The sequence below is a fragment of the Pyxicephalus adspersus genome, chromosome 1 (assembly GCF_032062135.1).
Source record: "Pyxicephalus adspersus chromosome 1, UCB_Pads_2.0, whole genome shotgun sequence".
Taxonomy (NCBI): Eukaryota; Metazoa; Chordata; class Amphibia; order Anura; family Pyxicephalidae; genus Pyxicephalus; species Pyxicephalus adspersus.
In genome coordinates this window covers 41,497,292-41,509,188 of record NC_092858.1, presented here as the reverse complement: position 1 = coordinate 41,509,188, position 11,897 = coordinate 41,497,292, and the positions used below count along the sequence as shown (strand labels likewise).

Sequence of the window (11,897 nt, the reverse complement as noted above, 5' to 3'; positions counted from 1 at the left end):
AATGGTAAATTTTCAGAGTGGCATGCAGGCCGCAAAAATACCCCATTTTGGGTATTTTAACCCTTACTCAACTCTTTAACAAAGCTGTGTGCTGCCATCACTTCTGCCCACTGGCAGTGCACCAATGACTGCCAAAATTGTACCAACTTTATATGTACTGATCAGATATCATTGTATTTATTATATTTTCATGATTAATACAATTATGAGCCACTTTTAGTGTGTATTATTAACATAATCTATATTCTCATGGAATGTTTCATAAATGTCCATAAAAAAATCTTTTAAATCTGTACTTTGGAGTGACAGAGAATGTGAGATGCAATTTATGCCTCTAAATGTACTTATGATTGTCATTTTTATGGTCCTATGAACTCCACGCCCATAATGCATTGCATTTATAAAAAAAGACTAGTAAACATTCATATATTCAGTATGTGCTTAGCCACAATGATTTATTATATGACATTGTTTATTGTCTAAGAATTGCCCGAGTCTGGCAAATCATAGTGTGACATGAGAACAATTTATACATACACATACTGTAGTGGTGTCTGGTTTTATTTTTTTATGAATGATTGAATACAATTAAATTATAAACACATAATAACACCTAGCAAACCAAAGATGCTTGTGCTTCTCATTATCAATGGTACCATTGTTCAATTTTTTTCAGGGGGTGATGGCAATGAGAAAATATATTCAAATGAAATACAGTTATATTTGTAGAGGGAAACCAGTAAAGCAGGTCAAAGAAAATCTCTATAAAGCATTTAGGTCTGCTTTTTATAGAAGGTTAAAGATTTATTATTCTGAAAATATCCAAAAGTGTTAGCGGCATCAAGAAATATTTGGACTTTAAATGGTTTCCCAGCTTTAACTAAAACCTCTAACTTGCCTCTTGAAACATGCAAACTCTCAAGTTAGCAGTTTCTGTTCATGGCAGTCCCAGCCAAGGACAAGTTTCACCTATTTCAGGAGACAATTTATTTGGAAATGATGAATCTTTGCAGTTGGGTTTACAAATAATTTAAATTATTAGTGTTGATCCTGAGCCAGAACTTCAGAAAACTTCTTTGCAAGCCACATCCTTTGTTCATTTCTCAAGATAAGATATTTCTCTGACACATAACTTTTTTAGAACTATAAAAACCTTTCTGTCCATTGCTTCCTTGGGAAAAAAAAATTTCTCACTTGTATTTTGGCACATGATTGCACTACACATACACTTCTACCACTCCGCTTTTCTTCTTAAACACTGGCCCTTTTCCATTCTGGCCAGAAGTTTCAATAAATTTAACAGTTACTGGGTCCTTTTTGAATTTTACAGAAAACCTAGAAAAGAAAAAAATACAACAGTCACATAATACATATAAAAAAAACAAATATAATAAGTTAATTTTCTTCTTTTATACCCAGGATTCTGAAATATAATTGACTATGTTAAGTGCAATTCATACATATTGCACTTTAACCCTTTCATTTTTGTCAGTTACATTCATGAATAATGATATCCCTAGTTAGATAACAAATGAAGATGGGTGGTTGCATATTTTCCTCTGTATTCTGTATTGAAAGGTTAATCATCTATATTTTATTTTCCATGTTTAGGTAGTATAAAGGTAAGTCTGTAGCCACATTTAACTGTTTTTAAAACATCGTATTACCATAAGTGTATTTTCGTCCTAGGAATTCACAGAGATTGGCATTCATAGTGACTACACAATTGAGTGTAACAAACCTCTAGTTACACCTGTGAGCTTCAGTTTTTTTTAAAATCATGGCTCAGATGAGATAAAACTCTAGCTAAAGCTGCAGTACTCAAATCATCTCTGGTGCTGTACTCCTCAGTTATTTATTTTCCACAGGATGTCCTGAATATTTTAGGTTGAATCACCCCCAGCATCATTCAATCTAGACGACTAAGGAGGTACTCTGAATGAAGGTCCAGGGAACTGGCTTTAAGTCTTCGACAGCTTTATTCACATTGAAATGATCTAGAGAACAGCAATGACATCATCACATTGGTGCTGGTCCCTTCACTACTGGGATTGTATCCATCAGGGCCATAAATTAAATTGGCCCTGCCTGCAAGTCACAAAACCAGCCTAAAGACTTTGGAACATATTAGGTATAAAAAACAATAGAGTACCTAAACACTGTTGGTAGAGTCTGTTCAGGGAATGCATACAGAATAGTGAAAGTCTTTGAGATTCTCACTACATTGAAAACAATAAACTCCCTTACCTCAACAGCTGAACAAGTCTCTCTAGTGGCAAATGTACATACCTTTACATATATAATACATGATATAAGAAGAATCTGCTAAAAATGGTTAAGGCTTTTAACATCTTAAAGGTATATACTATAGTAACTGAAAATCTGCTCACTGAAATACACCTATTATCAATTTAACAAAATCCTGGAAATAATTAGATGATCCTCATACTTGTTGGCATTTATTGCCAGACTGGCTGACTCCTTCAATGGCAAATCTAACATTTATTCCACGTATAACTCATAAATACAAATAGAATACATTATGTGTAACACATACTCATCAGTAATCTGCACAGTCAGCTTCTTTTGTGTCACTTCCAGTACTGCCTGGTGAAGTCTAGCCACGATTTCTATTACATGTTCACTGGTTAATAGAATGTCGTTTCCTCCTTTTCCTCCTGGTGTGGCGGTCTGTAACAAAGAGTCATTTTTACTAATACAGTTACTTCAATGAGTATTACACATTAGAATACAGATATTTCATAACAATCAATATTTTAAAATATTACTACCCTACACATTAGAGTTAATCCAAGTATAAGAATAAACAGAAACCTAAAAAAGTCGACTTAATAATACAAATCCTCTTATAGGTGTCCAGACTAAGTGGTCCAGAATTTAAAATGACTATCTTTTCGGTAACATTAAGAAATGTACTGTATATTGTGCCTAAACAGCATCTTGAACAATACTGTTTGTCCAGAATTCTTGCTGAAAAACAGCGGTACGGTTTGTGGTATGTGAAGGTGCCCAGGCATTCCTGTGCTACTGCCCCATAACTGTATACCTGTAGATTGAGGTCATCCAAGGGACTGTGACATTGACAATAAACAAAAGTCACACATCTGCTGGATATAGTTTTTTCTTCAATAAATATATTGGACTGTGAGTTACATTAAGCATAACACCTCACCACCAGACCCTAGCTTCTTCTTTTCTGAGGCCAAACCACAGGTCCTCTATGGCCAGCAATGTAAGTAGCATTCTTCCAACTGACCACCAAGCAAATATTCTGTGAGCTGTGGATATAGTAATTGTAGTAGGCATTCCTTAAAGACTTGAAACTTTTTTAAAGGGTTCCCTATGTTAGAAAGTTCAGAAAAACACCTGATTTCTAGTCTCATTACATTTCAATAAGATTTGGTAATAGCCTGTTGTCCTTGCTGGAGAGAAAGCTGCAGTGCAAGAATATCTCTTTTTTACTTAACAGGAAAAAAACAGCTCTAGTTTAAATATTTTCTATTATATTATAACACACCTGTCTGTGAGCTGTATGTAATTCAAACTTTATATGAGAATAACCAATAAAAATGTAAGTTAACAAAGTCTCACAGATAGGTGCTGCTTTCAATGCCCCACAACTAATCACAATTGGTCAGGCTTCATATTGAAAAGAATATTGCACATTACTCAAAGTTACCAAGATTTCAACAGCCACATTCTATATGAATAGTTGGTGCTGGCAAAACAGATCATTTTAGGACTTTTTTGGAATGATCATTGCTTTTTTCAGGCACCAATAAATAGCACCCTGAGAGTGTGGCTAAGCAAAGGTAATTGTAAATTGTAACTTCACTATATGGCATGCTTAATATTGATCATTATTATAGCAGAAATACCCACTGAGATAAGGAAAGTAGTATGCAGGTTGGCAAAAGAGAGCTTAATGACCAAAAAGTTTTGCAAACAGTTTTGATAAAATAAACCACATGAAAAATAATACCTGTACAAGCTTAATAAAAAAGATGCCATCATTGAACCTGGTAGCAGAAACACTGGCGATCTCATCCACCTTCACTAATGACTTCACTTGTCCTTTAGAATCCGCAAGAGCTAAGTGACTTTTTGTTAGTATTAATATTGTGGCAGTTCCCTGTAATTAAAATAAGACATCAATTAGGATTTCCTAGTTAAAGATGCTGCCTACCAAAATCTGGTGTTTTAGTTTCTGATGGATGCAAGCAAGCTGATTCAGCTAGTGGCTTTTGTATTTCAGAGAATTTCTGTACCACAGTTCCCAAGTTTGCTCACTTAGGACTCCTTCTGCTCCACTAGCAGGGTAGAGACTATTTGATTCATAGGGCATAGAACTCCAACAGAGGGGTCTCACTACTGCCAAAAAATATAAAAAACACCACTCTGTAATTTGACACTTCTCAGTGTCAGTCATCAGTCTATGTTATACAAAGGGTTTTGTAATTTGCATTCATCTTGTGCCATAGTTAGAATGTGTGACAAACTACATTTTCTGAAATTTACATTTTACATTTTCTGCATTTTAACTAAAAAATTTCTCAAATCAAATGTTCACTAACAATGAACAATATATTGGCCTTGGTTACAGATAACACATTTACAATAATATCTATCCAAGGACTGATAAAGTTGGAGTGCTTGGGACTGATACACAAACTGAATCAGAAGAAATGCTAAAATCAAAGAGGTCAAAAGAAGCAAAATTCCATTGTTTATAGGAGCTGATACATGATACAGACTATCATGTCACATGGAAAATAGAATAAAAATAGAAATCTTTTTGACTATTATTTAGTAAGATCATTTTAGTTGTGCTGAATTATTTATATTGTTATTGCTATTACCATTATAATAAAAGCATTATATGCCTGCTAAGTGTATCAATGTATCTGCCATACACATAATACCAAATGTGAAACCTAGGGGTCTTGTAATAAATGTTTTCACCCAAGATTCACCCAACTTTTACCCAAATGCACACATTTTTCCACGTTCATTAAATTCAAGGAAAATAAAAGTGGTAAAAGTGGGATGAATTTAGAGTAAAAACAATCATTAACAGATCTAGGAAAGAAACCTACTGCCCAACTCTTGGTGAAAGCAAGCAGAATATACCTTGCCGTCAGTCTTACTGATCCTTTGGACATTGGCAGCAAATTCTATTTTACCAGGAACTGATGTAGTTAGCTTCTGAAGTTTGGGGTTTGCCTGTAGACCAATATATTCTCCCTTGAATAGTTTTGGAACACTGGAAGAATAAAATTACAGAAAATAAAAGTTAACAGTGCCTGCATGATGAAATACTTTAACAAATTATAGAAAAAAAAACACTTGGCACTTTTATTCACATGGCAAAATTAAGTACACAGGCACATTTACCTTCAACATAAACCCATGAAATTAAAATTAGGTGTCAAAGTTTAGAACCTCCCTAGGCAGTGTGCAGGAAGAACTTTCTGTCTTTCCGTCTGGTAAATTGTTTAAAATGTTACACTAAAAGGAAAATATTATATATTTTAGTTATAATTATATAAGTTGCATTTGATCAGGACTGGAAGACTCGGCAAACTTAGCCAAGAACTGACTAGGTGATGCCTAAAATAACTGTTCAATATGCCTAAAATAACTGTAAAATAATATTAGAGCACATGTACTGTAAATATAATATATATATATATATATATATATATATATATATATAAAATGTCCTAATTTTTTTGCATGTACGTTGGCATTGTAACATATTATAGTAATAGAAAAGGGTAACTGCACTCTTAATGCTAAATCCTTCCTGTCAAGCTCTGTTTCAGCAGAGTAGGGAAGAGTCTGATTTTTAAATGGTTTTTATATGTCTATGTGTGTTACTGTCCCAGGGACACCTGTTCTCTACATTTTCCGGGTAAAATGGGTACAGGAAAATGACAGTATATTTTCCCATTGGTGTCAAAGTAAAAAAATCTATCAACTCTAACATATACCCCACCCCACTGGTGCTGTTCAAACATTTACCCAGTTTGTTTTGTTGTGCAATAAGATCAAAGTCAAATTATAAGCTGATCTCTAAAAAGAAAAAGACTTTGAAAATAATAGATAATAATAATACTGACCTTGCTGGGTAAGATTTCTTCTTCCCACAGAAGAGTTCACTGGCACATAGTTTAGCTTCGAGGATGGCTTTGCGTTGTGGGGTTAGGGCTTGTCTAAACTTTTTACACTATACAAAGAAAAAAAAAAAAACATATTATCATTTCTACTAAGAAATTACAAAATACTGTATGCTTGCCATACCATAACTAGAGCTTTCTTAAAACATTTGGAAAGTCATATTCATCACCAACTCATTTTGTTTTGTAAAGATTTTTCTGTCTTCAAGGCATGTAAAATCAAATAGTACATTATTATTTAATATTAACATTCTATCGTTATAACTAACCTTCCATGCATGGAATATCATCATTAGATCTTGATTTACAGGAATGAGAAATTTATATTTTGGCTGTGTCCATGTTTTGTCTGTTGGTGACAATGATGGAAGGCTGTTCTTCAGTCCTATGAAATAGTTTTGAAGCTGTGGAGAGGTATAATATAAATATACATTTTTCACACATATAAACATACATTTACACACACACATATATAAACTTATATACAATTTAGAATACTCTTTTACGCTATAGCAGCCTGAAAAAAGCTAATAGACAGTCAGTGAAGCTAAATGCTATTTATAAATGCCAATCTGACAAAAAATGTATTTGCATGTTACAACTGCTACAATATTAATGACAAAGCTAAAACACTAGAAAAGGGATCCCTGTTTTCAAAAAGTGACGGTAAGAATAGAAACTGATAATCATATGGCTAAATCAAATGTAATATTAACACTCCACTTACCAACACACAAACATATTAATTCTTCACATAAATCTCAGTAACAGGGTAATATATAAAAGTTAACAATATATGTATATAAAATAATAATCAAACCGATAAAAGGTGAAAATCCAACAAGTGATTAACTTCTCTCTTCAAGAATCCACATCTCCTATCTCCTTTCCCCATATGGAAGCAATATATAGGCTTAAAGTTTATTTCCTTTAGTGGATCATATTCTTTCCTTTTCCTTAAATGACCCTTACAAACCATTATGTTCCATACAGGATCGGCAATATTCTATCTTCTACAAAACTTGCTATTCAAGCTTGTAGCATATTTCAAATATATCGGGGAATAAAAAGGCTGATAATGTAGTGAAAAAGTGACCTGCATACAATAAATATCAGTCACAAGATCTAAGTGTATGAAAGCACTAAGGCATGGGCAAAATTAAAGTCACCTAACTCTCTAAGAATTACACAGTTCCATAATAATAATGTTGTATTCTCCTAAATAGATTTGGGTACAAATATGTACTTGCCAGTTTTTTTTGCCATGTTGGTCTTTGGCTGCTAATATATCAATTCACATAGTTTCATAATTTTATTTGTACTTGAAACTATTTCAGCCAGACAGAGGAAGGAGTTGATGTCAATGTGAGACAAACAAGTTATCTAATACACTGGAAGATATGATGGGTATAGGGAATAGGCTATCTGTTAAGTGGGTGGGAACAGGGTCTTATCCTGCTACTTTATTATTATAGAAAAAAATGGTCTGTCTTATAATTAGGGGAATGGACCAGAGACAGCTGAATTAAAGATGACATCCCAAGATACAGTAACATCATACATGAAGATGCGTTATGCGCTGACATTGTATGAAGCCTTTTACCATGAAATAATAAGGAATAAGGATCTCAGTTGTGATGGGGGACTTGCATGATAGCATAACTCACAATTCTCCTGTAGATGAAGTTTGCCAAAACCTTTGCTGATGAAGAACGGAATTGTTTTCTGTAATTCTTCCGAACCTGTAATTTAATATAAAAATGTTTAAAAATGCATTTTCTTTTCAGACATTTAGGAATATAAGTATTTTAAAGGTGTTAGTTTATTAATTTATTTGTGTAAAAAAGTATTTACACCTTGTGGAAATTATGGACAGCATTTTTAAAATAGGCTGGTATTGCCCCCAGCAATTGTTTTTTTTAAGTATTTTGCATAATTTTCTAATAAGGTTTGTTGGTCCTCATAATGCACACTTTATTAAATTGCAAACATCATAGTTATCTTGATAGCAAGCTACCAAGACCATAGAGAAGGAAGCAAAGCACTCACCAACTGTAAAATTTCCAATAAATAGCTTGAAAGTTAGTATTGGGTTCTAAAATGCTGTTATCAGTTTGCATCAAATAGGATGTCTACTGTTACTGTGAACAAACAACTTTTCACATATATATGATTCATCAGACCATAGCTCAGTTTTAGAAGACCTGGTCTTATGTTGCATGGAAAATTGCAGTCTTGCTCTAATGTTCCTTTCGGACAGCAAAAGCTTTTTCCAGGCGTACCTCTGTGCAGTCTGAATTGGGGCAAACTATGTAATACCTTACCTGCAGATCTCATTACTTAAATTTGGGGTTCTTGTAGACTTCGTTCAGCATTAAACAAGTCCTGGAGAAATCAGCAGCTATTTGAAATTTAAATATTTTACACCATTTGTAAAATATTTTCCTATAATGGAATGACTGAGCTTACAACACCAGAGGTTTTATTAAAACATGTTCCACCAGTATACACACTAAGGTGAATATTAATATTGACACCTAATTTCAAAGAACTGATTTTGATTTATTGGCTTTAAATGTAGATAAATGGTAAATGTAGGGGTATACTTATTTTTTCACATGACAAATCAGCATTTTAGAGAATAAATACACCATGTGTATTCTGTGTGTAGTTTTGTTCAGGTATACCACCTGTATCACCTGGTGCCACTATTTTAATGACTGTATATATTAAAAAAATATTAGAAACAGATTCTTCTGCCCATAATACCCAATACAAACTCTACCCTTCCTACTTGAATGCCAATTGGTCGTTAATCTGTTAGACTTGCTCAAATATATTTAAGCCTGCCTTTTATGACACTTTAAATACTAGTGGCATGGCACCTTCCTTTTCACTTATATTTACTTGGAATTACTTGGAATCACTTATATTTAAAGGAAAGGAGCCTTGACCCATCCCTGGTCACTGTTTGGCCTGTTGCATTCATATTTGAGAGGGCTTCCACTATCCCTGCGCTCTAAAGTTATATATAGGGATTGTCTGGAGGGAACTCAGGAGGGAGCTGGAGACGACTCCTTCCCCCAAGGTGCTCAAATCAAAAAAATTAATATCTTAGCAGATCTTTTAGATTCATATGGTATAACTTTACCTTTCAATGTACTTAGCATACACTACAATCTACCTCAGCATCATATATTGTGCTATGCCCATCTATGCCCACATGCTCAGTAGTCGGTCCAGATTCCCTGTTACCATTGCAACTATTGCCCTTATCTCTACTAAGAGACCATCTATTGCCTCATATTACTCCCTGATTATTACCTCCCGATTAATATCCCCAAACTGCCGATTCAAGCACACATATGTTTGTATTCCCTTACTTGACACACTGGATCTCCTTGAAGGTTCGGGTTAGGTTAGAGTCCATGTGGCGGTTATCAGTAAGAAATGACATGCATCGCAGTTCAGGATCATTCATATAGCCTACTCTGCATTTATTATTGCATTCTTTCTACGTGTCCACTATGCTGGAGAGTACTACTAGTCCAAAGTTATTGGTTCCCTCTGTAACCTGTATCATTTATTATGGTGTTGCCCCTAAATAACACATTTCTGGGAGCTTACCTTTAGCTTCATAAATACTATAACTCTTTGTAACCTAAGAGTTTCCTCTTTGATAGCTCTTTTTCATAGCTATCTCCCCACAAAATGCTTTCAAACAACCTTAATGCATCTCCCAATGTTCTTCCCTACCTGATTTTCCATTATTGAAGCAACTAACTGACCAACATAATGATGCCTTTCCTAATATTCCTTGGTATCACTTTTATACCCACTCTTCCTGTACATTAGGGCGGTGGGTACTTACCAGTCTGACCATATATCTCCATGTGCTTCCTCATAAAATGTCAATTTACTGTGTATTACCTGTCCATCACATTTATATTTTGCTCTTGATAGTCATAAACATTCCCTTACCCACCCTCCACCCCCATATTTTGTGCCAGCCCTCCCATCATTTATACAGGAAAAAATACTTCTGCTTTTCTCATGTTTACTGTATTTGACATGATGTACATGTTTATTTTCTCCTTAGATTGTTTTAAACTTGTCTGTACTGTAGATAAACAAAATTTCTTGGGACAGAGGGTTAGCATTATGTGACATATGAGGTTGACCAGGTAGGTATTGACAGGGCCGCTAAGAACTGGCTGACTCTTCTAGCTGCCATGCAGAAAGTTGCAGTGGTATTGCACAGCATGGATCTAACCAGGACAGGGATGAGAAATTCTGCTGCCGTTTCCTGGCCAGAGCTGCCCTGTCCATGGCTGCCCTGGCACACCTTTTACTTTTGGAAGTGGTTCTCGCATAAGCAGGACCTTAGGATGGTTGTCCTCATGCATGTACGTTTCCCTGTGTGCATTGTAATAGGTCACATCTGATAGGTGACTGGGGAGTTATCCCCCTCCATGATGCATACACACTTTCTGCTAACACCTCCAGCTTCCTTCACTTTCAGAAGAGTATGTGCCCCAGGGTTTCCTGATGGCCTGGCACATTCTTTCATATCTCTGGGGCCAACCTACCTTGCTGTCAGAGCTTCTGCTCTTTGACAGGTACCTCCCCAGGCACTAACTGTGTCAGACTCTCTGCAGTGGGGCTGCTGCCAGAGTTGGCTTGACGTTCATTTTAGGGTATAGTGGGGAGCATATGTCCCCCCTTATCACCATGCCTATCAACTCCTGGGCATCAGGGATTAGTAGCCCCTGAAGGGTTTCCACCAAAAGCAATCCCAGTCTCTCCTCTTCTTACAGAGTAAGGTAATTTCCTCTGGAGGTAGGCTCAGGTATCACAACAACTGGAGGTTACAAGCTGTTGCCACTTGCAGGCAGACCCGAGAACAGTGTTAAGAATTCCTGTGTCACCCATTCCACAGCTGTCTTAGCCTTCTGGGGGTCAAAAAATATCACGGATCTGACAACTCCTGCTGCATCCATTTGCAGCTCTCCAGCTATTATTTATATGCCTGACTACATGCCACATAGTTCTGGTTGCAAGAACACTGCTATTTATCTGACTGCGATGGGCCAGTCATTCATTATTGCTGGGGAAATAGAGCTCCCAGATTGGCACACACAAAATAAAAAAGAGCGTCTTAGAAAAAAAGTGGAAATTAGCACTTAGTTATTATGTTTTGCTATTTCAATTTTTTTTAAAAAACCTAACATGAAAGTCCAAAGTTTGATTTTAAATTATTGTAGTTGAAATATTGCAAGTTCATGCATTCATTTATATCAACACGGTCAATTTAAATTGACGAAAGTCCTAAACCGCGAATAAGACCGGGTGAAGATGTCAGCACCAATTGGTTGCAGATGCGCAACCTCTTCCTCCCTCCCCAGTGTCACATGCAGTTCTTAGCATGTGCCAGATGCATGCACTCTTGGAGTCCCGTCTCCTCTGTGCTTCACCTACTGGCTTCCCAAGGATGCTCAGGACTTGTGTGACACCACTCTGTGACCAGTGACCAATAAGAGACAGGGGCAATTCTCTCCTCTGCGCTCAAAGTCACCCTGGTGTGCTGTAAGTTATAGGGAGCAGGCAACCCTTTGTTTCTCATGTTTACTATAATCAGAACAGCCATGTCTCCTGTGTTAACACTTACCACTGGAGAAATTCTAATATAAGCTCCAT

The 11,897-nt window shown here is 35.7% G+C and overlaps 1 protein-coding gene across 1 annotated transcript in view; it reads right to left on the bottom strand.

The window, feature by feature from the left end:
- Nucleotides 1-425: 425 nt before the first annotated feature.
- Nucleotides 426-11,897, bottom strand: part of MYO1A (myosin IA) — a gene marked incomplete in the record, with an annotated part of 53,941 nt that continues 42,469 nt past the window's right edge. The window contains 7 exon segments of the mRNA XM_072407791.1: nucleotides 426-1,335; nucleotides 2,558-2,691; nucleotides 4,004-4,153; nucleotides 5,152-5,284; nucleotides 6,144-6,250; nucleotides 6,470-6,604; nucleotides 7,868-7,942. Of these exon segments, the coding sequence (XP_072263892.1) occupies nucleotides 1,218-1,335; nucleotides 2,558-2,691; nucleotides 4,004-4,153; nucleotides 5,152-5,284; nucleotides 6,144-6,250; nucleotides 6,470-6,604; nucleotides 7,868-7,942 (852 nt within the window).